The following is a 22,024-nucleotide window of genomic DNA, read 5'->3' as shown; positions in this document are numbered from 1 at the left end:
CAATGGATTATTAAAAGGCTATTGTGGTTCTCTTTTATATCATCTCCTCAGCCTGGTTTCTCTCCTTTCCCCTACCCTACCCTGTTTTATCTAATTACCATTGAAGGCTTAGAAAATATGTGCAAGGACAAATTTAACACAAGGTTAAGATGGCCAAAAGAGGGCTTAGTTTCTCCTTTTTGCATTGTGAAACTTCTCATTCTTTTTAAAAAAAATTTTTTTAATATTGGTTTTTTTATTTTCATAATATATGCGAAAATAGCTTTCAACACTCATCCCTACAAAATCTTGTGTTCTAAATTTTTTCTTTCTCCCTTCTTCCCACTCTCCTCACCAAGACAGCAAGTAATCCAATATAGGTTAAACATGTGCAGTTCTTCCAAACATATTTCCATATTTATTGTGCCGTACAAGAAAAATTAGATCAAAAGGGGGGGGGGGGAATGAGGGGAAAAAAAGCTAGCAAACCACCACAAAAAAGGTGAACATAGTCTGATGTCCCCATAGTCCTCTTTCTGGATGCAGATGGCTCTGTCACAAGTCTATTGGAATTACCCTGAATCACCTGAAAAGAGCCACGTCTTGATCTTCACATCTTTTTGTTGATGTGTACAGTGTTCTCTGGGCTCTACCCACTACACTCAGCATCAATTTGTACAAGTCTCTCCAGGCCTTTCTCAAATTATCCCGCTAATCCTTTCTTATCGAACAATAATATTCCATCATAACTATAGCATTCTGTCTCACTAATCATGTGATCTTAGGATCTCCTTCCTTTCTGTTTGTCTCACCTTTTCTTTAAAATGAGGGGATTGAACTAGATCTCTAAAGTAATTCCCAATTCTTTGAATTCCACATTCTGAAATTCCATGGTGTTTATGACATTGTGAGGAGAGTAAGGGAAAGCTGACATAGCACATAGGGCTTAGCAGCAAATAGTTTTGCATCTTTAGAATCTGGGTCCTGCTTATTACCTAGTTAGCACTTTATACTGAAAATGTGATTTATGGTGGGATTTAACTGTAGTTTAATGCTGAATCTAGAATGAAAAGAAATAAGAGGAGCAGCAATGAAAAGCTTTGTCAGATTATAGTGGGAGACTAGAATGTGAGAAGAGAAAAGGAGCAAGCAGTAGGGGCTCATCTAGAAAGGGCTTTCCCATCAAGTTTGGGATAACACTTTTAGTCTATCTTTTAGGATGTTTTCAGGAGATGTTCCAAAAAATCAGCAAAAAATTAACCCTCTTTAGAACTGAGGCAACACCTGGACCCATTGTTGGGAGATTGGTATAAGTTAGAATATGGCTGTAGGCCAGGCCCTTTGATGGATCCAGAGGCAGGAGACATTGGCAGGCTAGATATCAGGATTCCAAGCCAAATATCCTGAAAAATAAAATGTGAATACAGATTGAAACATTATTTTAATATATTATATTGAGAAGAGAATTTTAAAAAGTGAGTAAACTTAGAATATTAACTTTGGAAGGAACTTCAGGTACTCAAATGCCTTTAGTAAACAGAGATCCCAAGAGAGGAACAAAGAAGTGAATGGCTGAATAGGATAGAGTAGGGGTCTTAACTTGGGGTCTACCAACTCATTTTTCAAATATTTAGATAGCTATATTACTATATACTACATTTCACAAGCTTACATATTTTGTTTTATGCATTTCAAACATAATTATGATAAGGAGAGGCTTCCTCAGGTTGCCTAAGTGGTTTGTGTCACAGAAAAGATAGCCCCTAGGCTAGACCCTGGATTTCTAACTCCTGCTCAGATGTCTCTCCTGTTCTAGATTATATCTTCACGATATCAGGTTATTAGAGCAGGTATTACCTACAGAAAGCCCCCAACTCACTGATTAATAGGGAACCTCTCCAGATGATTCCTCCTGCACTCTGTTAGAGGGCAGGAGTATAGGCCCACCTAAAAGGAGAGGCATCCTTTAGTTTGATAATTCATTGTTTTGTGTTCTCTTTAGGAAAAAAGCATTGATTCCTTTTCCCCTTTCTCCCTGTTCAAGTTCTGATGGCTTACTAAGCCTCTTCCAAATTGTTGTGGGTTTTTAGTTTTTGCTGAGTGAGCACTGGACTTTCTAAAACACTTGGGATTCTCTTTGGTCTCAGATTTGGTACCATGAGGAGGAGAATGTGACAGAATTGACCTTTTTGGAACTAGCTTGTTTTGAAGTCTCCTGGCTACACATCAGACTTAAGAGTGTTTGTGTCTGACTGGAGGCATATTCCCTGCTGGGCCCTAACTCTTGCTAGAAGTGTAAAATAGGACAGAACATGTAAACTCTACCTCTTTTTCCTGGTAAAGAGTGGTCATTATCCCCAGGGCAGATTACTGAAAGAAGGCCTTTGGGGGAGACTGACTATGAAGCTTTCCTCTCTTCCTCCTCTTGGCTATTTCCTGTGAGGCTTCAGGGCTTTATTCGCTTGTTGGAAGACTAATCACCAAGAGGGAAAACCACAAGGGCTGGAAACAAAAAGAAGCAAATTGAGTTTCCTACTATCATGCCAAGGACTTGCTGGCCATGCTCCTTTCTCCCTTTTCACTGTGGTTTCTGTCTCCTCCACAGCTTCAGACCTAGAAAGACCAGGGGCCAATCCATAGGAAGGGATTTCCCCATCAGTGACAGATGGCTAGCAAAGCAGGGATTAGCTCCTTTGACAAAAGAACTGGGGAAGGGGGGAAGGGGAGAGGGGGGGCACCTGAGAGTGCTATGGTGCTTTCCCTTTATCTCTTGGGGCAACTTTCATTTGAGAACAAGGTTTCCCAGGTTAAGGAAGATCTTTGAAGAGAAACTGCTATTTGTGACCATAAGCAGTCAAGGGACAAGTCAGGACCGGGGTCTTTTGGAAAGGCTGTATTTCTCCAAGGTTGCCGGCTGTGCCCCTTACTTGGCATTTAAAAAGAACCACTCTTTAAAGCAGTCAGCTTTATATATATATAGCTTCTCCCTCCTGAAGAATTGTAAATTCTGTGAGGGCAAAGACACCAGCCAACCCCATTCATGCCCCTCTCAGCACCTAGCATGGGACATGTAGAGAATATGTCTTGATGAATATTTGGTGAGCTCAGTGAATGCTCCTCCCTTCCCACTGCAGAGAGCTGATGAGAAAGTTACTCATGCATTCAGCTCAGAGTTTCATAGCATTGTTGTGAGGAAGAAAGTACTCCATATTGTAAAGTACTATATAAAAAGTTCTATAATCACTCATCTTTAGGAAAGAAGGGCCTCGAGTTCATCTCTTTGAGAAATGGGATATTTAGCTGGAAGAGACAGGAACAGGGTAGATGTGTGTTTGAAGGTCTGCCATTTGGAGGAAGAATAAAGATAGGTTTTCTTTGGCCATAAAGACAGAACCAGGACAATAGGGGCAGGATGCAGAGACAGATTCAGGCTTAGTGAAAATTTCCTCACAATTGGAGCTGACTAAAGGTTCTCCTCAGGGAATTTACTTAATGCTAAGATAAATTGATGTGACTTCATACGAAAATTAGTTGAAATGTGTCAGATTCTTCTCTTTAAGGACCAAAAATATGACAGAGTTCCTTCATTTCAGGACCTCAGCTAGAGACTGGATGACCATTTTTCCTATAAGGTAAGGTAGGGACTCCTGTCACATAAAGCTTAGAGTAGGTGGCTGCTGAGATTGTTTCCAATTCCATCAGTGTGATTCTGTGGGTCCTGACTTGGAATCTTCTTCCTTATCCCTTCCTTATCCCATCGTGCTGAGCAAGCCTTTTCATGGCCTCTTCTCCCTCTCTTTCCCTGATCATTTCCTGAGACTTAGGTATTTTTTAGAAGTTAAGAAAAAAGAATGTGACCTGAACAGCCCTGCAGTTTTTCTTCATGCTGAGTGTTAATGAGAATTAATTACAGCAGAGATTCTTTCCACCTCAGGGTTTGCAGAGTGAGCAGGCTTGAGTTGGCTGACAGAGGCCCTGCTTCCTGCCTTAAGGGGAGTTTCTCCATGTGGGGCCATCATGGGTATCTGTGGTATGGATGCTGCAGGAGTGTTGTTTAGAGAAGTGGGCACATGAGTGAGATGATGAGACAGGTATTGTGGGCTCACCGACAGCTTTCAGATTTTAAACTGCACTAAGAGACTTCAGCAAATACAAGAAAAGTGGAACTTAATGACTAGTGCTTCTCTTGGTTAAACCTTTATGTTTTATGGCAATTTGTGCTTTTAAAATCAATTTTACTTTGATACATTGCCTCATTTGATCTTCACCAAAGCTTTGTAAGTAAGGCCAAGGAGAGATTGTTATTTACACACTCACACAGACACACTCTCTCTCTCTCTCTCTCTCTCTCTCTCTCTCTCTCTGAATTGAGGTTCAGAGAAAATGACTTTTCTAAGGTCATATATCTGGGAATTGGTAGAGCCAGGAGAGTATCTCCTCACTATTATGTAAGGGTTCTTTATACTGTGTTTCCTTACTTGTTCTTAGGGAGTTCCAGGTATATAGCTTTTTACTATTTCTATCCAAAAAACCCAAGGGATCACAGGCCCTTTTTTCTCCCTCTGTCCTTTTTCATGTTTCTATCATTGCTGCCCTTTATGCAAGTGTTTGCTTTTCTTTGCTTTTCCCTATGTTCATGATCGGTGAGGGTTTGGTCCACGCTTCTAATAGTGTTGCAGTGGACCAATTCTCTCAAATGGGGATCCTCCCCAGCATGATCCAGGAAGAAACTCAATAAGATGGAGAAAGATACATGAAGTTACCACCCTGGGCAATGCCATCTACCTCATTCTCGGTCCTTGTCATACATTTCTCTTTAATAGTCTTTCAGGTTCTGTGTTCACTTCATTCCGAGTTTGGTAATATGCTTTATCCTGCCCAATGGAAGCCTGGTGGTTTCAATCTTACACCTGAGTTTTGTCATGCTTCAAGTTAAATTCTACAAGCATTAATTGCTTATTGTATAGAAGGCACTATTATGGAGTAGGAATATTACATCTACTGTTGGAAACTGTGAAATAGTTCCATTCTCAAAAAGCGTACCTTTAATTGGTGAAATCCATATGAATTTCACTTCATGTGAAATTCAGTTCTAGCCCATAAGACTTTGATGGCACTTTATGGCAAGTAGCCTTGGATTTGTTGTTATTTTCCTTGAGGAATATAATGAATTAAAATTTGAGTTACATAAAGTACAGCAGGTGAGCCCTCTAGTGGCATAAACAGATCAATACGTTGATTTGTGTTTGCTGACTGGAAGGGATTGCTCATTAGTGAACCTGCCAGCCTCTCCTTCTCCTGAAACCAGAGTAATTGGTTGTTTAAGAAATCCAATTTGCTCATGAATTCATTGATTGAGTAGCTAAAGCTATATGATTGTACAGACAGATATTATAGCTTACGTTAAAAACCTCTACCTGTACAATGTTCCTGCAAGGTAGGTTATAAAATGTCTTTTGTACCCATTTTCTAGGTGAGAAAACTGAAGCTCAGAGGGAGAAAATGACTTGTCCATTGTATCAGAATTAATGTTCATACTGAGATCCAAACCCAGATCTTCTGACTTCACCTCTTATAATTTTTTTCACCATATTAATCTACTTTTTTTTTTTTTAAACCCTTAGCAGTGTCATTTTACTTGTCTATTCTTCCTGTGTTCATAGATCTCACTCATGGGTGATCAGGGGTACATGTGACTTAAATCAAGCCTTTCCCCACTCTCTGAGACTCAGTTTTCCCACCTGTAAAATTAGAAGCTTGGATTAAATGAGTTCTAATGGTCTTTTTAGCTCCAAATCTCTCGTTTTTCTCTTTTGGTTTTCTGGCTTTAAAACTCAGCTCATATCTCAACTTTTACAGATTCATATCCCACCTTACCCAGTAGTTCCACCTCCATCCAGCTGCTTGTGCTTTTTTTCTCAGATTTCTATCTGCTATGTATATATTTTTTATCATCTAGTTTTCCACATGATTTGTCTCCTATTGCCCACTTCCTGACCCACATTAGAATGTGAGCTTCTTGGTAGGGACTGATTTTTTTCCCTTTTTACATCTATAGTATTGAGCACCGTCACTGACATAATTAGCGCTTTATAAAAGCTTATTGAATGACTGCTTGACCAAATCTCTAATTGTATGAACTTTTTAGATTGGGACCCAGAATTTTGATCTGTGTTGACTTTATAATTATCAGAATTCCTTTTCTTCGCTGATTTCTCATAACACTTTGTGCCTCCATTCCTGTTCATATGTTATTTAGTGTTGCACTAATGTTGGTATGTATCACAGTTGTTTCCAAGACTAGGGACATAGCTATTTCAGAAACCAGGGAGTCTTAGTTTTTTTTGTGTCCTTGACCCTTTCCACAGACTGGTGAGGTTTATGGACTTTTTCTCAAAATAATATTTTTAAATGAGTAAGATGAGCAGTTGGTTAGCAAGCATTTATTAAGCACTTATCATGTACCAGAGACTGTGCTAAGCACTGGAAATACATAGACAAGCAAAAAGAAAGATAATTCCTGTGCTTGAGGAGTTTACATTCTAATGGGGGTGAACAGCATATACAAGGAAGGCAGAGGTGACTGACCCGTAAGCTTGTTGAAGAAGTTAGGGTAGCCTGGTGAAAAATGCAGAGATGGCTGGCCTGGGCACCTCATTACCAGGAGGCTTTGGAAGGAGCTGGCTAATCAGTGAGAGAGGGGGAGCAGGAACAGTGGTGCTTGAGTGAGTCCCAGGGCCAGAGTGAAGCTTCAGGATCCAGTGGTTGCTAAGTCATAACTGAGAAGCCAGTAGTGCAGTACCCCAGAGATAGGACACTTGATTAATTAAGGACACCAATAAGATGGAAATGTAATTATCAGAATACTTTTTTTTGGGGGGGGGTGGGGGCCACAGACCTCAGGTGAAGAAGCTCTGGGTTCTTGTTGGGTGAGAGCAGGGCACATCTGTCTTACCTAAGGGCTGCATCTCCCCTAGTGCCAACAGACCTAGGGCTCTACAGGCAGGAAGTACTTAGTAAAGTTTGAATTTAAGTGAAAAAGCATCTGCAGGTTGTGGAGAAACTTAAGGAAGAGAAGAGCTTTCTTTTCATCACCTGCAAGAGTTTTGTCATTTCAGAGCCAAAACGGTTCCTTATGTTTCTGTCAAAAGACAGGCAGGCCTGAAGAAGCTTCCTTTCAAAGCCTAGTTGAACACTCTCTTCCATCTTAACAAAAACTGAATCAAGTAGTGGTCAGGAAGTAGAGCAGGCATTTTGCTGAATAGGTTTGGAGTCATTGGGATCTCTTGAGAGGCTCTGTGACTCTCAAGAAAGCCACTCCCCCTCCTCTGCTCCCCTACTCTCCCCATTGGGAAGAACTGGGAGCACTGTGAAATCCTAGCAAACCAGAGATATGGTAACTAAGTGGGTTATAGGAGTAAGAGACAGAGTAGGAGACTAATGGAAATTGGGTCTTTGGGTTAAGGTTGGGGAATGAGGAAGGAAAGCACAAAACCTTAATAGGAAGTGCTTAGAAAGGAAAGAGAACAAAGCAGAAGGGGTGTATGTGGGGGTGTGGTTCTTAATTCCTCTGAGACTCCCTGAAAATAAGATACTGGGAGTTCTGGAAATGTCTGATTTAAAATGCCAGGCCTGGCTTCCTGGCGTTTAAGGGTAGCTTTGCCAAAAGCCTGGGAGACCAGAGTAAGTGTCAGAGTAAGTAATAGTGTCAGGGATTGGCAGGAAGGGCATCTACTGTCAATCATGGAAGCTCATGGAATTTATAGCTGAAAAGGGACTGACTCTCTTAGAAGATTTAGGACAGGAAGGGACCTCAGCGGTCATGCAATCATCCTCATTTTTTTTTGTATGTATCTAGATAGAAAGTCAGCATATTTGAATTCAGATCCTCTGATTATCTAATGATCTCTCTCTACTCTTCTAGGATCACCAAGTTTTTTTTTGGCCCTAACTGGTTTCCCTCTCTGTTTTCCTAGCCCTGGCCCAGTGTGTCAAATTTGGCAAAGGATTTCATTGACCGTCTGCTAACTGTGGATCCTGGTGCCAGAATGACAGCTCTCCAAGCCTTGAAGCACCCTTGGGTGGTGAGCATGGCTGCCTCTTCATCCATGAAGAATCTTCACCGCTCAATTTCCCAGAATCTTCTCAAGAGGGCGTCTTCTCGGTGCCAGAGCACCAAGTCAGCTCAGTCCACACGTTCCAGCCGTTCGACCAAGTCCAACAAGTCTCGGCGTGTGCGTGAGCGGGAACTGCGAGAACTCAACCTGCGCTACCAACAGCAATATAATGGCTGAGCTACAGTCTGCTTGCACATACCCTAACTTGGCTACTTCCCTTCAGCTGAAGTGTTCCAGGGGATAGGCCTAGGGAAGTGGCAGTGGGACCCAGTACCCAGAGAGCTAGAGCAGGTGCCACAGGCACCCGAGTTTCCCTTATTTGGGGGAGAGTCTGGGGCTACACAACAGACTCCCATCTCTTTGCCGGACACCCAGCTGTCTCAAGTGCCTCGTGCCATCCCCAGGCTGGTGAGGGGCCCTGAAGAAGAAAAGCCTGGTGGGCCTGGAGTGCCCAGTATTATTTATTAATGCCAGATTCTAAGGACTGAGTTTGTCTGCCCACCCCCATACTGTATACCTAGCTGGCATGTTTGTGTGTATCAAGGGCCCCTCTCAGATGACGAAGGATGGCATTTCTGTTGTGTGCCCACCTTTCCTGGGAGGTTGGAGTATTGAGTGGCTATGATTCAACTACCTAAGAGCTTCCTGCTGTGTCAGAACTGCAGTTGTACAAATGGGGGTGGAGGAACCACTTCCTAAGCAGTCTGGACCATGAGGAGGGGACTAAGAGTAGACTAGGAATTTTAGGTCTGAGCACCTTATTGTGATAGGGTAAGTCTTGGAAGGAGAAAGAAAGGAAAAAAACCTTTTTTCTAAGGGAAGTCCCTTGTCCTTCCTTCCCTAATTCCAGTTCCTCCTGCCCTGCTATTCCCACCCTAGAGATGGTCCTTATGGCTGTGACATGACATGGGCCTGGCTGTTGGCTTGGGGTAAGGGGTGCCCCTCCTTGCAGGCTGCATTATTTAGTGGTTATGCCCTAAATCATCCTCAGGAGAGGTGGTGGTAAGGGTTTTTAATCCACACCCTAGGCCTCCTTATTTTTTCCCTTGCTTAGAGCCAGATAGGGCAATTACATGAGAGCCCCCTGATGTCAAATGTGTTTCCCTTGGCCCTTCTGCTTGCCAGGATATCTACTCTTACTCCTTTCCTTTCCTTTCCTTCCATTTCTTCCTCCTTTCCCTGGGAGGACCCAGGTAGCTCAGAGAGCTGGTATCTGTAGCACATACCTGGCACCCCTGTAACCAACAGGAAATGGAGGCACCTTTGTGGTAGCTCACCTGGGATGGAGAAAGAGGCCCGTAGTGTCTCAGAGAGGGCCAGGACGAGAGGGGCCTTTTCTAGGCTTGGGGGCGCTGCGGTGGGGTGGGTCTGGAGGGCAGTTGAGCATCCAGGACCATTTCATCTAATGAAGGGGACCTGGTGTTTACGTAGGAGCGTGTGTGTGTGAAAAAAGAAATGCAGAGAACATGTGGCCATCCCTTGAGATCCCCTGCTTCCTTCCCCTTGGTTCGTTGTTTTTAGCTGTGTCCCACTTTCTGTGACTTCTTTGAGGGTTTTCTTGGCAGAGATGCTGGAGTGGCTGGCCATTTCTTCACCAGGTCATTTTACAGAGGATGAAACTGAGACAGGATGATGTGACTTGCCTGGAGTCGTATGGCTAGTGAGCACTCCAAGGGTGTGCTGCCTCCCTCCCTCCCTTCCCCTGGGAGGGTGTGACAGGATGGTTCTAAGGGCTCAGGTGTCCTGTGAGATCCCTGTGTTATCTTGGTTCTCTTTCCCTCCATCTGCTTTCTTCCAGAAAAACCTGAGCCTGCCTCCTCCTTAGCTCTGGAAGGAGAAGGACGTGTCCCGTAGCCAGAGTCAGGAAAGAAGGGGAGAGAGACTGGTGTGGGTGGGTGCTTGGGCCTCAGGTGGCCTCCCCAAGGGAAATCTCCGTGGCTTCTAAGCAGAGTCACGGCTGCCGCTTTCCCCTCCCCTTAGAAAGCTGCAAGGACACATTTTTCTTTTCTGATTTTATCCCATCTGTCCTGTGGTCCTCAGGCAGGAGCTGTGCCCTGCCTCCATGCTGGCGGCTCTGCTTCTGGGGCACAAGGCTGGGTGAGGGTTCCCGCCTTCTCCCCCCCCCGCCAGGTGCTGTCTCTGCTAGCATCACATAGCCCTGGGGCCCCTGCCTTGTTTCCTCTCTGCTCCTCAGAGCCCACCTTTCTACCCTTTGTCCATAGGAACCTGCTGGCAGGAGGTGTTCAGGGTTCTCGTGGCGTGTGTATCCCAGTCTGCCCACGAAATAACTGGCCTTCCATGGACAAAGTCCGAGTGACACCTAGTGGCTGCTTGGGACATGGATCAGAGGCCAGCCTGGGGAGCAGCCTCCAGGGGCCAGAGGTTTTGAAGCTGGAATTCTGCTGCCTGAGGCGTGAGGCAGTTTTGAGGGAAGGCTTTAGGGATAGGGTCATTACTTCTTCCATCCCCTTCCCTCTCTCCAGGAAGCCTGTCCTTAAGGGATTTCTTGTGGAACTTAGCAATACTGTGTGAATCTGCCCACCTGTAGGGAAGGGGTTGGGGAAGGCCCCAAGGCCCCTCGGTGAAACTGCAGGGTTGGGATGGAGGGGGGCTGGTTCCCCTAACATGGCCCAATCTGGACCAGACTCCATTGTCTGTTTAGACATCTCTGACTCTCTTAAATGCATGGACTTGCAAACTTTGCCTGGCTTGCAGCTAAGGTGGAGCAATAGAATCCATTTTAGGGGGCATCCCTCCCTTTTTCTTGCCCATTTTTTAACGGAAGCTGCTCTCAGCAAATTTGAGAAGGGATTGGGCTTAATTCCTGGTAGAGGAGTCAAGCTGCCTCATTGATAAGACCCCCATAGCACTTAGGGTAGTTGAGTGTTCTCCCATATCCCTGGCCCGTAAAGATCTAATGGAATACTCTATTGAAAACAAACCATTGACAAAAAGACAAAGCTATTCATGTGAACATTGTTGCCAACTCTGACCAGCAGTACCAAGGACCAGGCCTCCTTTCCTTGGTACCAACAGGAAAACTAAGCCAAAATGATTTCTTCATTTATGTATGCAAGCACACCTTTTTGCCAAAGAGAGAGCCATGCGTCACAGAGTGCCTTCTCCAAGGCCCAGGGAACTTCAAAGCCATTCTTCTGGGCCACTTTTCTTGCCATTCTGCTTTCCTCTGACAGCCCCTATGACTTCTAGTTTATTGTCCCAAAGACAGAAAGTTTGCCCCAGGCAGCTGGTCCCTCAGCCAGGAGGGATCTCAGCCACTGTCCCAACCTTCCAGAGTGGTGGACAGCAGTTGGATCCCTAAGGGACTACAAAGCAGAGCCTGGGATGCTGCCGTACATTCTTCAGCGACCCTCTCTCCTGCCACCAGGAATCCTCACCCAAAAGGGTCAGTGGGTTTGTCTTGGCTAGGGGGAGGGGAGATGCCTGGCTGGAATCTTCCTGAACCTCTCTTCTGTCCCTTGGTTCCCAGGGATCACTTTCTGGAGCCTGTTCCTTCTGTGGACTTCTCAGTTGCCAGTCCAACTACCTATACACCACTACTCCACTTCTTTGCCAAGTGATCCCTTTTGGACCCAGATACTTCCTCCTCCTTCCCCCAACCCATGAGAGGCAGGATAAATTTATGCTTGGGGGTTTGAGACATTTGCCATTTGTCTCAACCTCTTGACGCTAAAGGAGGTCCTTCATACTATTGTTCCCTGGGAGCTTGTGCCATTGGATTGAGAATGTATAGTTATTTATTTTGTGTACTCAGTTTGCAAATGTATCTTGCATATTCAATAAACTGCAGTCTTCCCTCAGGATGGCTGCTCCAAAACTGTGGGCCATTGACTGCTTCTTGGGTTTGGGTTTGGGGAAAGGGACAAGAGAGGATAGGAAAATAATAATCATAACATCTAACATTTAATATAGTGCTTACTGTGTGCCAGGTATTGTGCTGATAAGTACCTTATATTATTTGATTCTCAGAATAGTCCTGGGGGGTAGCTACAGTTATTATCTCCATTTAACAGATGAGGAAATTGAGGCTAATGCAGGTTGAGGGCTATATCCTGGTCACTAGTTAGTCAAGTGTCTGAAATTGAATTTGAATTTGGGTCTCCCCAACTCCAGGACCACCAGCACTTTCTCCAATCTAGGAGAACCTGATAGGGAGTGGTAGGGAGTGTGAGGTGGCTCTAGGGATCACCCTAAAGTATCCCTGTTCCCTTCCGATTTGGGCTGAAACACCTTTTGGAACACACATTGCCCCCTTCACCTGTCTCAGGTTTCCTTTCTGATAATGCTAGGGCCAACTCCTAAATCCTGCTCAGTCTTCTTGGCTCAGCCCCAGGTGAAACAAAATACCCTGGCAGAGTCCCTGAGTGGGTGTGGAGTGCAGGAGAGAGCCTCTGGCCTTTCCCAGCGGCCCCCTCCTCGGGCCAGTCCCACCTCATCCTCACCCAGCTCCCACACCTGTGGTCACCCAAGGTGGAAGAGCCTGAGGGAAAAACCAGTCCAGCCTTGGGAGAAGATGGGGAATTTATTGTGCTTCAGGGAATAGAGAGGAAGGGCATTTGGGTTTGAGTGGGCTCCTTTTTCAAGCTCTTTAGTTGCTGGACACCATCTGATTGATCCAAGAGTAAAACTTGCTGACGCGTGTGTACATGGCTGGTACCCGGACGTTGCAGTTGCTTGTCCCCCAGGACACGATGCCAACTTGGATCCAAGGTGCTTGTGGCAGGCTGCTACGGCGGCACACGAGGGGGCCCCCGGAGTCACCCTGGAGAGAAGTGGAGAGGAGAAAGGCCGCTGAACAGGGAGCGAGAATGACAGGGAGGTCATTGGCATTGGACTGAGCCGATCGTGGGAGCCCCATTCATCCTGGGAATGGTCACCAGCTCCTGTGAGATAACCCGGAGGGTTCCCAAGGGAGAGTTGGCGCTCTAACCCGACTGAACATTGATTCTGGGTTGAGCCCTTGATGCTTTGGGGGCTCCCTCAGGCCCTAGTGAGCTTTCAGATTACCTGGCAGGAAGAGGCTCCGGCGCCTCCTGCACAGATCATGGCGTCTGTGATGCGGCTGCCCCAATGCTGCTGGCACTGGCTCACGGTCACCAGGGGCAGGACCACCTGCTGGAGCCGGGCTGGGGTGGTGTTGGCTGTAAGCACAGACAGAAATCATTCCCTCCTCCTCGGCTAGGGAACCCCCAGCCCAGCCATCCTCCCGGATGGCCCCGGAGCCCGCGCACAGTGCTGTCCCTCGGGATGGAGACGCCTCCCCTCCACGTACCTACGCCACTGGTGCGGCCCCAGCCGGTAGTGACGCAGGTGTAGTCCTGGGGAATGTTGTTGTCGGTGGCCAGACAGATGGGGGAGATCCGAGAGGTGAATTGGACAGGGGAGGACAGCTTGACCAGGGTGAGGTCATTGTTCATGGTGTTGGGATTCCAGCCAGGGTAGGTGATGATCTGTGGGAACCAGTCTCAGTGAGGACAGGTGGGGGCTGAGGGCCGGGGCCTGTCTCACTTCCGCATCTCCCACCTCAGGGCCTGCTGGATCGGTCCCTTTCCCATGCTCACCTTTGAGATACTCCTGACCTGAATGGGTTCTGCATTAGATGAGCGGTCATATTCTCCAAGGACAACCAGGTGACGGCCTGGGCTATGGCGAGAAGGAGATGGGGTAATGGGCAAGATGAAAAGAAAGGCCAGTGGGCCTAGGGCTGATGACAGCCGTGGAGGGGGCAGGTGCCTTAGGCCAGGACTTGGTGGAGGGGTCACTGTGGAGTAGGTCAGAGAGCCATTATTGGAGCTGGGCCTCCGCGGGCCTCAGGTCCTGTGACTCTAAAGGAATCTCATTTTAAGGTCCTCACCTCACGTTGCAATGAGCAGCTGTGATGACCCAGTTCTGGGTGATGAGGGAACCTCCACAGAAGTGAAAACCACTTTGGTCCTGTAGAGAGGAGGAGAGACGGAAACAGCCTGTTAGGTTTATTCCTAGGCTAGAGTCCTGAATCAGAGCTGATGACGGGTGTCCAGAGGGTGTCCCTGGACTTCAGATAGGAACCCTGCTCTGACTCTCCTTAGCTTTGTCCTTGTTAGCAGGGATAACTCTGGATTTTGAGACAGATGATCTGGGTTTGAATTCTGGCCCAGCTACTTACTAACTGCGTGATCTTAGGCCAGTCTCATGACTTCTGGGACTCATGGGTAAAGTGAATCCCAGAAGTGACCTCAGCTGCCATCAGAGAAAAGGAGCTCCAAAGAAGGGGAGCCAGCCACCTCCTGGGGCGGGCCATCCCACTCTGGGACAGGGTCTAATTGTCAGGAAGGTTTCCCAAGCTGCCTCTGTGATATCCACCCAAAGCTCTGGAGCCAGACAGAAGGCAGCTGTTGCTTTCTTCTTTTCCTCTTCCTCTCCCCCTCATTTTCCCTTCTCCAGGCTAAACATCCACATGCCCAGTTTCTTCCCTGATGTCACTGGACTTGGCTTAAGGCTTTCCCCCATCCCAGCTATCCTATCCCACAAACTCTCACTTACTAGGATCCTTAACCTTTGCTGCCCAGAACTGAACATAATGCCTGATTTAGATGTGGTCTGACATGGGCAGACTAGAGGAACGATCACTTAATATTCTTGGAAGCTCTCTGGCTTGGTCCAAGGCCACATGCAACCTTTTTCCGATGTCCAGTTGTCACAGTGCTGATCCCTAGCCAGCCTGCATCCCACCAACCCTGCCCTGCCCTGCCACACCCTCTCCAGACTTAAGAGGAATTGCATTTTAATCATGTCTTTCCCCATCCTGTACTTGTAAAGTTAATTTTTGGAGCCTATTTAAGGCTTTATATTTATTCTTATTGAATTTCAATGCTGTAGCCTGTCAAGATCTTTTTTGGGATCCTGATTCTGTCATAAGTCCCTTTCCTCTTCTTACTCTCCTCCGTTATTCCCACCTCCTCTGTCTCCTGCTCTTCCTTACCGGAGGTAAGCCATTACCTGCAGAGACACTTGCCAGGGCCAGGAGCCTGACACAGCATTTACTCCATTGACAATCTTCTGGTTGAAGTTCAGAGCTGGTTTAATGGCTGGGATTCCACAGCCTATAATGGGCAATACAGAAAAACCCTATCGTAGCTTAACCATTATAAGGACTTGCATTTATAAAGTAAAATTTATAAAATGTATAGAATTTTAATAACCCTATAAATATTCTTAAATATGAAGAAAACGGGCTCATCGAGACTAAGTGATCATACCTATCTTATACAGGTAGGGTTGGTGCCCTAGTGGAAATGGGCCATGAAAGCTTTTTGGGTTAAGGATGTGCTCCAGATTGCTCCCCAGAAAGCCCACCTGCCCTTCCTCTCCCAAAAGCCTCCCTTCTGGGGCCTCTCGGAGTCCCTGCCACCATATGGACTGTTGGAAGGAAGAGCTGAAACCTGTGAATTGATGGGCAAGGACTTAGGAGAGTTAGGAGGTTCAACACAAGTCCTGTATGGGAGGACCTCAGTGAGCATTAAGCTCAGAGCATGGTTGGGCCTTGGAGAATTCAGGAAGGGCTGTTAGGAAGAAGGAGGAATCCTCCCTCTTGGGAGGATTGGTCCCTCAGTATGGAGTGTGGGAATTTCTAAGAGTTGTGAAACAGCAAAGTGCAATGAACTGGGGATCAAAACACCCAGGTTTAAGTCTCAGCTGCCTTGAAGTGGCTGTACAGTGGCTCGAGCACAGGCGAAGAGGGGACTTGGGGATGGGAACGGGAGAATGGGGCAGGGGAGCTGGCTTGGCTTACCGTAGGAAGAGCCGAGGAAGGCCAGGCACAGAAGAGCCCACAGCGCTGCCATCTCTGCCGATTTGTCTGGGTCAGGCTCTAGGACAGGGCAGAGCTTTATAGGGCTTGAGATCCAGAGACCTTGGGCCTTATTCCAGTGCAAACCCAGCTGTGACTTGACTGCCCCTTCACATACTCTGTCCTGATAGAGGGGATTTGGCAGGGCAGGGAGGGAGATCTCCCAAGCCAGAGGCTACCCACGAGGACATACATAGAAGGATGGGCTCTTCAGGCTTGAATTTACCCACAGGTGTAAGACTCCCACTAGTCTGATTGGGAGGCTGCCCTTTCCTCAGGGGCGCTTGTTTTTTCCCTTGGTTTTGGGTACAGAAAAGGCCTTCCTTCACACACTAGTTCTCAGAGCTCCAGAATCCAGGGAAAGAGGGAAGGGGGAAAAGAATAGTTGGGGAGGGGGGAAGGAGAGTCCTGCTTCAGCCCCCGGGATGCGCTCTGACTGGTTTTTTGGGGAGGTCCATGTAGCTACGTACCTCCCGACTCTCAGGACCCCTGTCCTACTATGTTCTTCCTCTCAGACTTAAAAGATTGGCCCCAAAACTGGGCAAGAAGTGGTTTTTCTGGGGGATGTGAGTGGAGATCCAGTCCCATCTCATGGCCCCAGAGATGAATCCTAATGGGGATACAACCCCTTCTTTCCTACCTTGTTGCCAGAAGCCCCTGGATGAGAACTGTTGAGCATGGCTGCGGTGGGTGAAGGCAGGAGAGAGTTGGGGAGACAGATTACACAAACAGTGGGCTAGTGCACTGCCAGAGCCAGAGGCCCCGGGTCCAAGTGCCCACTCTGCTTCTCACTATGTATGTAATCTTGGCTAAGTGACTCCTTGTTTTGCATGTCATCCATTTATAAATGGAGAAGGTGGAACTAATGGATCTCTCTGGTGCCTCCTAGCTCTGGCTCCCATGATTGTGATGGGAGGCTGGAGAGGAGACAGAAAACAATGGAAGCAAACATGGATGGGTGGGGAGGGAGAGCCTTCCTGTGTGAATCCGAGGAGGCTACCAAGAGGGAGTCAGTCAAATTCAGGAGCCTTCACTGACCCACCCCCACCCCCGCCTTGTGCTAGGGGCTGCGGGCAGTGCAGGAGAAGGCCATCCCTGTGGTTTAGAGGGTCAGCAAGTCGGAGACCAGCACGGCCCCTGATGAAGGCCTGATGTGACACAGACACCCCACAGAGAGGCGAAGAGCAGAAATGGGGAGTGGGAGGAGGAAAAAGGGGCAAGGGCTGGGGACAAAAGGGCTTACTTTGTCTAAGGGCTAGGGTGGGAGCGAAGTCTGAACCATAAAAGAGAAAGTGGGTCGTGGGGTGGAGTGGGGGAAGTGCTTTTGTGTGGATCTGGGGACTCCCAGTTCTGTGTGTTCTTGCCAAGCTAGGGTACAAAACAGGGTGGGGGGGCCCTCTCTCCTATCCACAACCTTAAGCTTATCGTTATCCAGGTGTATGGTTCTCACCAGCTTGGCTAGAATTGTCCTTCTCTAGTCCCAAGAATCCCCTCCTCCAGCCATTTCCATTTGGGATTCTGGTAGCCTTCTCTAACCCCAATAAGCAAAGTATGGAGTATGGAGAAGACTGATCATCAGGCTGAGACTACTCTGTCACAGTTCCTTCCCTGACATTCTTTCTCCTTTTTTCCCTTCTCTCCTCCTCTCTCTTCCTTTCTCTTTCTCTTTTTTCTCCCCCTCTTTTCCTTTCTCTCTCCCCCTAGATCAAAGAACTCTCCTTTCCATTTGGAAGGAACAAGAATGGAATTTCTTCAGCAAGGGCAGTCAGCTTGGGAGAGAATTGGAGGGGTGAAATTTGTCTTTCAAACCAATGGGAAAAGATATTCTAAGGATCCTTTCTAATTCTAAATCTTTTTTTCAGTTTTAAATTCTTTTCCTTTCCCCCATGTCATGAAAAGATAAGAAAAGCAAAAGTTATTACAAATATGTATGGTCATTCAAAACAAATTTCTGCATTGAGATGTTCTCCTCCTTCCTCCCCACAAAAAAAGACAAGAAAGAGGGGGGAAAATGCTTGTCTGTACTCTGAGTCCATTAGTTCTCTTTCTGGAAGTGGATAATATGTTTCATCATGAATCCTTTTGGATTTTAGTAATCATGTTGATCAGTTACTAAGTCTTTCAATGTTGATTGAATTTTTTTTACAATATTGCTGTGTATTACAATATTACTGTGTAGATTGTTCTCCTAGTTCTGCTCACTTTACTTTTCATCAGTTCATACAGGACTTCCCAGATTTTTCTGAAATCATCTCCTCCATCACTTCTTATGGCACAACCATATATATCCCATTACATTTATATACTACAATTTATTCGGCCATTCCTCAATTGATAAGAATCCCCTTAGTTTCCAGTTCTTTGCGACCACAAAAAAGTATAGTTCTAAATCTAAATAAAGCACAACTAACAACAATTGACTCCATCCTATCACCATCCAACACTTAAATCTCTTTCCAGAATACCTAATACCTATACACTCCATGTAAGACTGCTCCCCACTAAATAGGAAAAAAAAAGAAAGAGGGCATAACATGACTAGATCTAAAATTATATTATAAAACAGTTGTCAAAACTATCCTCTTGTTGGTTAAAAAATAGACAAGTAGATTAATTGAATAGAGTAGATAAATAAGACTCAGAAGTAATGTAATATATTAGCCTAGTATTCAATAAATCCAAAAAGCTATGATACAGAAAGTTTCTTTTTGTGACAGGAAATATGAAAATCAGTTTAGTAGAAAATAACTTAAAACATATGCTACAAAACTCCAAATAAATATTCAACACAAATATAAAAGATCATCTCACAAAAATAATTAGCTAATAAAAGGTGCTTTTCATACCTATGGCTAGGGGGAGAATCTTGTGTGTGTGTGTGTGTGTGTGTGTGTGTGTGTGTGTGTGTGTGTGTGTGTGTCTATATATCTATCTCTATATATGCATAAAAAAGGAAACATTTTGAATTATATGACATTAAAAAGTTTTCACATGAACTAGAATAAGAGAAAATTTCTAATATGGGGAAGGGGATATTTACATCAAATATTTCTGATAGACATTTTGTTCTGGATATATGGGAAATTTGTACAAAGATATGACCAAAAGTTATTTCCCAGTTGATTAATGGCCAAAAGATAGAAGTTTTCTTTTTTTAATTTGATTTGATTTTCAGTTTCATATTCTTTCCCCACCTCCATTCATTGAGAAGACAAGAGAACAAAACCCATTACAAATATAGAGTACAGTACTCATACAAAACAAATGCCCTCATTAGCCATGTTCCCCATTGGCCCTGCCAACAACAAAAACAAAAACAAAGAAACAAAGAAAGAAAAAGAGAAGAAATAGGCTTTAATCTGCAACCTGAATCCACTAGTTCTTTACCTGGAGTAAATAGCATATTTACCTCTTTTGGAATTGTGATTGGTCAGTAGTGTTAATCATAATTACTAGTTCTTTCAAAGTTGATTGTCTTTAAAATATTGCTGTTACTGTTTAAATTGTCCTCCTGGTTCTGTGAACTTTACTTTGCATCGCTTCATACAAGTCTTAGGTTTTGAGATGAGTAACTTCCAAAAGAAATTGCAAACTCATATGAAAAATGTCACAAATTGCTGAAAACAAGGGAATGCACATTATAGTAGGTCCTTTTTAAATTAACCAAGAAGATATAAATGGAATTGATTTAATCATTTTGTAAAACTATTTTTATTTATTTATTTTTTATTATAGCTTTTTATTTACAAGTTATATGCAGGGGTAAGTTTACAGCATTGACAATTGCCACACCTTTTGTTCCAATTTTTCCCCTCCTTCCCCCCATCTCCTCCCCCAGATGGCAGGTTGACCAATACATGTTAATATGTTAAAGTATAAATTAAATACAATATAAATATACATGTCCAATCTGTAAAACTATTTGAGAAATATTACTAAACTATTCATACTATTTGACTTCAAATATGTAGCCATATTAATTTTTATATTAATATTCACTTTACAAAAAGATCTGTACACAATCAAAATTTTAATTTTAAAAAATTAAATCTTAAAGTTTAAATCACATAAAAAAGTATAGTATCTTTATTTTTATTTTAGGAGCATAATGCTTCTTTATTTTGTATATATACATATCTGTAATATTTTTTCTTTGAAAACACTTTTACTGGTGTTTTTTGTTTTTATATCAGTTATATTTGCCATTATATTCCTCCCTCTTCTTTCTTACAAAGAATCATCCCTTATAATGATTATTTAAAATAAGAAAGAAAGAAATAGGATTCCACAAAATTAGCTAACATCAAAAAAAGTCTGATATTAAACATATTATTCCACATTCATGGTCCCCCTAGCACCAGTAACAATGCTCTACTGAGATCATCTTTCCACAAGTCCTCCACATTAACTATTCCCATCTTTTATTATCCTTGCCCAGTTTACTGGGTTTGAGGAAAATTTGTTTTGATTTGCATTTCTTTTATTATTAGTGATATGGAATATTCTTTCATGTGGCTGTGAATAGTTTGTAATTCTTTTGAGAATTGTTCATATCCTTGTCCTATTTCTCTATTAGGGAAATAGCTTTTAGTCTTATGTTTGTTTTCATTTCTACATATTTTAGATTGCAAATCATTATCAGAGATATTAGATGCAATGATTTTTTTTCAATCTACCATTTCCCTTCTCCTACTTGTATTAATTTTGCTCATGCAAAAGCTTTTCAATTTCATATAAACAAAATTACTTATTTTATCCAGTACAGTATTTTTTAAAATCATTCAATCGCTACAAAAAGGCTAGGGTCTTCTAAAACAAGGTAGTCTGTATAAGAGTAGATGGAGCTGAGATAGTTGCTATGGAAACAATTGAATGTAATGTTAAGTGTGTATTGTCCCTATAAAATGTCTATGTCAACATTGTCTAAATGTGGCTCATAGTGAGACATTAGTAGTTATTTCGGGAAATTTCTCCCTTCCCTTCCCAAAGAAAATTATGATTTTTTTTCCCCTGGAGATAGAGAAAGGTAATAAGGCTAGCCACTCTTCTTTTCAGAGAAAGTGGGGTACCAGATTAGATTTATGTCTATCAGTTCCACTAAATGTATTTGGTCAAGGGTCATTATTTTTTGCATTCAACATAACTTTACTTATTAATATACCTCAATGGGGAGAATATGGAACACAATTTTTTAAAATAATTTTTTATTGACAGAGCCCATGCCTGGTTAATTTTTTACAACATTATCCCTTGTACTCACTTCTGTTCTGACTTTTCCCCTCCCTTCCTCCACCCCTTCCCCCAGATGGCAAGCAGTCCTATACATGTTAAATATGTCACAGTACATCCTAGATACAATGTATGTGTGCAGAACCGAACAGTTCTCTTGTTGCACAGGAAGAATTGGATTCAGAAGGTAAAAATAACTTGGGAAGAAAAACAAAAATGCAAACAGTTTACATTCATTTCCCAGTGTGGAACACAAAATTTTAAAAAATAAGTGCTAAAAATAAGTAGTCCTATGAAAAAAAAAGAAATATAAAATTTCCCACAAAAAAGTATGTGTATACATTTTAAAATCCTTTTAAAAATTGAGGGGAATCCCCCCCAAAAAATTGGGGAATGGCTGAATAAATTGTGGTGCATGCCTTGGAATATTATTCTATGGGGAAAAAAACCTGGAAAGTCCTCCATGAACTCAGGGAAAGTGAAATGTATTGTATACAAAGAAATAACAATGTTCTGGGATGACCAGCTGTAAATGACTTTGCTATTTTCAGCAGTACAATGATCCACCACTACTCTGAAGGACTTAAAAATGAAAAATCCTATCCATACTCAGAGAAGTAACTGATTGTATCTGGTTACAGATTGAGTTATACTCTCTCTTTTTTTAACTTTATTTTTCTTGAAGGCTTTTTTAAAAAATTGGGGTGGAAAAATCTGTGTTTTCTTTTACAATATGATTTATATAGAAATGTTTTTGCTTTAAAAAAAAGACTTTAAAAAATCCTTTAAAGGGGAAAGCATAACCCAGACTTATATCCATGGATTTGATTACTTTCCACCAAATATTGGT

At 43.8% G+C, this 22,024-nt stretch overlaps 2 protein-coding genes across 3 annotated transcripts in view; one reads left to right on the top strand and one right to left on the bottom strand.

Moving 5' to 3' along the window:
• The window catches only part of PSKH1 (protein serine kinase H1), a 71,549-nt gene extending 59,610 nt beyond the window's left edge, over positions 1–11,939 (top strand). For both annotated transcript variants that reach the window (XM_051974964.1, XM_051974962.1), the window contains exon 3: positions 7,956–11,939. In XM_051974964.1, coding sequence (XP_051830924.1) covers positions 7,956–8,273 — 318 coding nt within the window. In that variant the 3' untranslated portion in view covers positions 8,274–11,939. The remainder of the gene's footprint in view (positions 1–7,955) is intronic.
• A 681-nt stretch (positions 11,940–12,620) lies between these two features.
• CTRL (chymotrypsin like) lies at positions 12,621–15,960 on the bottom strand. Its single transcript, XM_051974966.1, has 7 exons — positions 15,889–15,960; positions 15,096–15,199; positions 13,972–14,051; positions 13,679–13,760; positions 13,390–13,567; positions 13,125–13,258; positions 12,621–12,879 (listed from the first exon to the last, which is right to left on the bottom strand). Exons 1-7 carry the CDS (start codon positions 15,938–15,940, stop codon positions 12,706–12,708), a joined length of 804 nt encoding a protein of 267 aa, XP_051830926.1. The 5' UTR covers positions 15,941–15,960; the 3' UTR covers positions 12,621–12,705.
• Positions 15,961–22,024: the final 6,064 nt, after the last annotated feature.

The sequence above is a fragment of the Antechinus flavipes genome, chromosome 2, assembly GCF_016432865.1.
Source record: "Antechinus flavipes isolate AdamAnt ecotype Samford, QLD, Australia chromosome 2, AdamAnt_v2, whole genome shotgun sequence".
Classification (NCBI taxonomy): domain Eukaryota; kingdom Metazoa; phylum Chordata; class Mammalia; order Dasyuromorphia; family Dasyuridae; genus Antechinus; species Antechinus flavipes.
This window is presented reverse-complemented; position numbering and strand designations above follow the sequence as displayed.